The sequence below is a fragment of the Aedes aegypti genome, chromosome 1 (genome assembly GCF_002204515.2).
Source record: "Aedes aegypti strain LVP_AGWG chromosome 1, AaegL5.0 Primary Assembly, whole genome shotgun sequence".
Lineage (NCBI taxonomy): Eukaryota > Metazoa > Arthropoda > Insecta > Diptera > Culicidae > Aedes > Aedes aegypti.
This window is the reverse complement of record NC_035107.1, coordinates 188,950,168-188,956,773: the sequence shown is the minus strand read 5'-3', so window position 1 is coordinate 188,956,773 and position 6,606 is coordinate 188,950,168. Positions and strand designations below refer to the sequence as shown.

General features: G+C 37.7%; 1 protein-coding gene across 1 annotated transcript; it reads right to left on the bottom strand.

The window, feature by feature from the left end:
- Nucleotides 1-443: 443 nt before the first annotated feature.
- On the bottom strand, nt 444-6,236 carry LOC5578691 (serine protease easter). Its single transcript, XM_001657039.3, has 5 exons — nt 5,829-6,236; nt 5,440-5,763; nt 5,259-5,373; nt 1,373-1,671; nt 444-787 (listed from the first exon to the last, which is right to left on the bottom strand). Exons 1-5 carry the CDS (start codon nt 5,977-5,979, stop codon nt 456-458), a joined length of 1,221 nt encoding a protein of 406 aa, XP_001657089.2. The 5' UTR covers nt 5,980-6,236; the 3' UTR covers nt 444-455.
- Between the last annotated feature and the right edge of the window lie 370 nt (nt 6,237-6,606).

The window sequence follows — 6,606 nt, the reverse complement described above, 5'->3', positions numbered from 1 at the left end:
ATGTGCAGAACCACTTGGGCACTTCCATGATTTACTTTGGCATGAGGAATTTTTCTCGATCAAATTTTCTGAAATTTTGCAATAAGAAGCGCATTAGTACGACGCATATTGTGGCCAAATATGAGCTCTGCAGCTTTCAAAAAACCCCACTGCCGAAGTGAATCAAAAGTGCCAAGAATAGGATCCGGCTCCCTACTTTCTGATCAGGGCATCCCACCTCAAATAAAATATGACCTCCAAGGTGGATTTTTACCATAATAATGATATCGATAATGATACCCAATTAAAACAACATTGGAATGAAAATCGAATGGAAATCGGAATGCAACACTTTCCGTATGAAAAGTTCAAATATCTACTTTAAGCATTTTGCTGGAAAATTTAAGACTTTACCGCTCAATGTATCTGGATGGATTTTTCTCTATTAAAAATACAAATTTTTCTGTTCCTTTTTGCTAGGCACTGCTAATACTTTCTTTTATCCACGACAGATGCTCTTTTACACTGGTATAAACTCCAGGTATCCCCTCCATTCCACAGTCTTTAACTCCGAAGCTTGCGATTCCCGTTAGGACCCACACTGCATTCTTCATATCGTAATACATCAATGGAGACCCACTGTCGCCTGCGCAGGAATCTCTTGCCCTCTTGCCACCGGCACAGATCTGCGTTCGCTGCAGATCCACTCCCATCGGTTTATACACGTCTCGGCACACCTCCCAGGCAACGAATGGGAGGGCAACTTTCATCTTGATTGGACTCCAGCTAATCGATCCCGAACCGGAAACTGAAAACAGGATTTGTTGAAATTATTATTATGCACAGTGGAACATTTGCTTTTTCTCAAGCACCGCAACTTAATAAATTTAAAGATGTTGAATCCATAATGTTTTCCAAAATATTATAGCACGTCTAGTTTTTGAGATATTGGCAGTTGAAAATGCATCATTAAATATTGAAGTCAACTTGCAGACAAGTTTACCAGCCAGTTTGACGATTAATTTGCTAAATTTTATGTGTAAAAGATTGCTAATCGACAAAGTTTATAATACTATCAATGCACAGCAGTTTTTCTTTCTATACTTCAGAAAAGTTTTGCCATATGAATGAAATATTTTGCATGATTGGTTGTTAAAATGATTAAAAAATAGATAAATCATAGTTTAAAACTCACGTGAACATTAAGAACCAAGTACTTAATACAACTTTGGCGACCTGTTTCTCAAAATTGTGACGTGCTGGAACATTTCTTAGAGCGACATCAGATTCAGCAACTCCAGATTCACTAGAGACACATGATTCGATCCTTGAGACACGCAAAAATGTTATTTTTGTTACGTTGTGTTATTAATTATCATTTGAAGTAACCTACAAAAGTCGGTTTTCCCCCATCCGGCAACGTTATGCATCCGGCCTCGTCGATCACCCTGGTCGAAACCCGTTTCCGGAAGGCAAATCGGCAGAAGAAAGTCCGAATACGTCGGAATGGGATCGATTTGAATGAGCCCAATGTCGTGATTCCGGTCCGGAGAGCCCGCTGTAAAGCCCGGATGTGCTATCAGCTTGCGTGGTTTCATGTCTAGTTTTTCCTCGGAACAATCCATGAAACCACTGGCCATCATACAGTCCGGGTCCTGGTAGACGTCGTACTCTCGCAGGCGGACGTATTTTCTGAAATGGAAAATAATTATCAATGTTATTAACTTTGAACAACAATTATGATTTATATGCTATCATTTTGCAACAAAGGTACCTATCGACAACAAACCAAAAATATTTCCTCAATAATCTTCTTAAGAACAAAACTCGAGAGTTTTTGTTTACAATGTGGCTCTAAATAGTGCGGCAAAATCAACACGTCACATAATAATGAACGCACTATATACGGTTAGAGTACACTATAATTTGGAATTTGTAGGGGTACATGGTCCAATTTGGACCTAGTAACAGTTTTTTGGCCATATCTTTTCAGCACGATGGACGGATGACAAGTTTTATGTTTTCTTGAAAGCTTCATTTAGCGCGCGCATTTTTCTCTCAGAGAGTTTTGTTACCGTGTTGACTCATATTCCGAACACTTAAGGCCAACCGTGACTTCAAATGCATCTGATAGGCATATATTAGTGATAGGCATGATATTTGTGAAAATTCCAAAGTCTTCGCAAAGTCTAACTGTTAGCTGTGGGGTGTGCCGATAAAATTGATCATTTTAGCTTGTCTAATATTGTTTTTACGTAAAAGTATGGAGCACCATTTTGATTCAAATGCCGAACACTGTCCCATATTCCGAACATCTTGATTCAAATTCCGAACAGCACGAACATATCGTATCCAAATGAATAATTTCACAAATAAATTTATCTGAGCTAGTTTTACCGGTCTTGAACTAGAGAACCATCACTACTCCAGAGGTATAAAATAGATTGGAACTCGGTAAAATTGAATTGCAATTGACTGCCACTTCCTTGTAATCTGATGATATATTTCAGTGAAACATTTCAACCACATCGCCATACAAAAACCGAGTGTTCGGAATATGAGTCTGTTCGGAATTTGAGGCAAAACGGTATAGCTTTTACCACATGACTAGACATGTTTGTACAAAATTCTCTAAAAGGTTCGAGTTGGACCAACCCTGTTCCAATCCGGACCCCCCATGTTCTAATTCGGACCATCCTTATTTTATCGTTTTATGCCATGGTAGTTATAAAATATAACTCCGATTTGTTTGATGTTGTTGAACTTCTTCTATGAGCGCAAGCATGAAAAATTAATTCAATGTATGAAAATTTCCAATTTAGTTCGAGTCAGAACAAGCTCAGATAAAATGAGAATTTAATTAAAATAAAACATGGGTGAACTCCGAACCTGATTTAAAATTGAGTACAGTAAACTTTCCCGAACTCGATTTTAAACTGACCATCTTGTAGGGGACATAACGAGATAAAGAAAACATTTTTTCATTCTGGAGCTTTTTGTTATTGACAAAATTCAATGAAAAAAGCCAATTTTGCTTAGAATGTAGTACACTTCAACATATTTTATCATGTCATGAAAACATCGGGTTAAAAGGTGAAGAGCATCGAGTCTCGGAACAACAAGTTGGAGAAGTATTGACATACATTTTAGGGTCAAAGTACGCTATCCAGCTTTCTACGAGCGGTAAAGGCTGCCACAATCAGGCTCGCTTTCTGGTAGGGATAAAACGATCAGACATTAGAATTTGGTCGTTTGACAGCTAATCGATAAATTTTTGATCGATCTCATCAATTTGCTATCAAAAGACCCAAACCAAATGTCAGATCGCCTAGTCCCTACCAGACAGCGAGCTTTTTTGTGGCGGCCATTAGCGCTCGTAAATAGCTGGACATTAAAGTGATAATAAAATTAAGCCAAACTTCAAATTTTCAAGTCCAAAACACATTATATCGAGTAAGGGAAAGTTGATTGTATTGTTCTCAGCACTCGTAAACGTTTTTTGTATCGTATTGTCAAATAAATTTTGAAAACTGTATCCACAATAGACTGTGGTATTCATGGAGATGCTTTTCAAGTAGCTGATTTCTTTTTTTGGGTGGTCTGCCGTATTTCATAGATATTTTCAAAGAGTTTTTCTTGACTGCAACAGAAACAAAGGCACATCCATCAATATTACAACTTCTGTGATTTTCTAGCAAGTCAAGAAGACTTTAAAGCGGTGGAGCTTATTAAATATACTTACTGCTCGTTGAAAATTAGGAAGTCCGTATTAAACCATATTAAAAGGTCCGGATTGGACCATCACATATTTTGAAATTTTCGAACTAGTTGAGCACAAACAGTGCACAGACATTTCAAAACCATATGGTCAGATGAAAGCTTAGGCTTAGGGGATTCGATTATAAAATAGCTTAGCTTAGCTTAGCTTAGACTGACTACACATATCAATGGTTGCTATTCCGTGATTGACCGGAGTCAGTGAAAATGCACAAAGAATCAACTAAAATTTACAATTACGGTGGATGGGCCGCGGGTGGTACGATTGGCATACAAATTTAGATTTTTACATGTTTTAAGTTAGTGAACATTTGAATTAAGTTGAAATCGGTGATGGTCAATTACACGTGCTGTGGATACTTGATATGAAATGACCCATATGTATTTAGAAGGTTTTCGTTCGAAATCAAATCAAGGTTTTTTTTTCTTTTATCGACAACTGCGAAATCAAAATATTTCTCATACAAATTATCTGCCCATAAAAGCATAACTGTCCCATTTTGAAAAAGTAGGCATTGAGAAAACACCGCTCAAAGTTTGAAGTTTGACTTCTCATACAAATATTCATGATTTTCTAGTACATTTCTACTTGCCATATTCATTCAGCCCAACCTCACATGTAACTCATTTTGCTTCTATTGATCATCAAAGAATATAAACTTGAACACAATTCATGTTTCGCAGTTGCTATTTCGGTTGAAAGTTCATATAGAGACTGTTATGCCTTTATTTTTCAATATGGGACTGCACCAACTTCATATTTTTCCACAACATTTTCAAACAAAGTGTTTAAATTTTTATGTGCATGGTAAAATACATATTAAAACATGAATGTTGCAACGAAAAAAGGTGTTGGGTCGAAAATTTATATGGGACAGTTATGCTTTTATGGGCAGTTGAAGTTGAATTATTACTATTTACAATTAATATTGCGAAACCATGATGAAATCTAAACTTTAACAAATCGTAATATAAACTAGAATACGAAAATAGCGTTTGAAACTGTGTATATTAAGTTTAAGTTGTATGACTAGGAGAAATTTTTAAGGTCTCCTGACTTCAAAACTTCCTCTAAGTTTCAGGTGCTGTAGAGCTATGAATAAGCTGGATTTGTGTGTCGTCGAGAAGTTATAAAACTTTATAACCCTGAGCAGCAATTTTCAATTCCAAACACACCAAATGATTATTTGCTGAAATCAGAAAATTGTTGCTGAAATTTGCCATGCTGACATTTTTAGTAATCCAAATTGCTGATCTTATGTGCAGAACGCTCAAAAATCAGCAGGTTTCTAGAGAAACTCGGGAATTTGATGTGCTAAAAATATCAGCTCGGCAAATTTCAGCAAAAATTCTCTGAAAGAAGAAACAGTGTGTACAAATTGCGTTGCAGAAAAAAAATAAGCCAAATTGGAACGTTTTCTCGAAGTTAGCCCAATGTTTTGACTGAGAGTTTTTGTACATAAGTATGATTTACAATCTACAAATTCATATATAATACTTACAATGGATCCTGCTTTGAATCCCCAATCTTCGGGCTGATGCAGTGGGCTGCTGTTAGAACGAACTGCTTTCCTATCAGTACGCCACCACAATGATAATAAAGTGACTGTGATTTTCCTTGAAAAAAAAAAATCACCAGGTGATAATGAATCGGCGCACAACTTTCAATAAATTTTAACTCACGGTGCATCCTTAGCAGCATGGCCATCCAAGGAAATTCATCTATGTCTGCAATCACTCCACCTCGAATCCGATAGCCATAAGCGGCTTGGCCACACGTTGCAGCATCTTCATAAACACCAATTTGGTAGCTATCACTATCTGGACAACATACTCGGTCTCCTTCAAACTTCCCACATTGTAATTGTTGAATGAAATCTTCCCTTTCAATTGAGTTACCCCTGCTTTCATTCAAAATTCTTTGATACGCCTCACAGTTACTGGCAGCCGTGCAGATGCCTTTCTTCGTTAGTCCCGGCAAGTCACATTGAATTGGTTCCCACGAATCTGCAAATCGATATTCATTCACAATCAGACGGTAGGGCACGTGTTAGCTGCGATCAGTCACAAACCTTCCAACAGCACTCTAGAGTCGATAGTAATTACCAGAGACATCAATAACAACAACAACAACGTAAATTCCACCAGTGGTTTTCGCAAGGTCACTGGTGCTAGTAAAACTGACACGTTCATGTCAACGACTTCCGATTGACTGGCTGGCATTCGTTTGACCCTTGGGTTTCGTCGTCGTCGTCTTCGCTGTCGTCGTCGTGGTCTCTTTAACAGTTAAAATGTTGAATAGCACTAAATGAGCGAGCTAGCCGGTATGACGCACGTTACTTTCGTTGCTCGGTGCGCTGCTTCTAATGGAGCTGATATGGATCGCGATGGTTTATTATATGTAGAGATCTGCACAGCATCCTCAAAACAAACTTCCTGAATGGGAAGTTCCCCGGCTTTACTCAACGATTCTGTAGTCCTACGGTACCGCACGTGCTACAGAACGGCACCACGTTTGTGGGAAACTGTTTAGAGTTCAGATGTTCCCAATCACTGAGCCAGGGTCCATCGCTTCGGGTGAAATATGGTGACCGTGAACTCATACCGTATTTATAAATTGAGCATGTTAGCCAATTATTACGCCCACAATTTTAATTTTGAATTTTAATTTAAAAGCATTCTCAATCAAGAGAACGTTAAAGAAAATTCCTGGGGGACTGATTTGGAAGAAGAGTAAAAATCTCAAAAATGTGAACGCCTTTGGCGATGATGGAATTATTCACTTCCCCATCAAGAAACTTCCAGAGAGTAGCTTATTTTTCTAAGTTAATATATGTAACAAATGTTTTC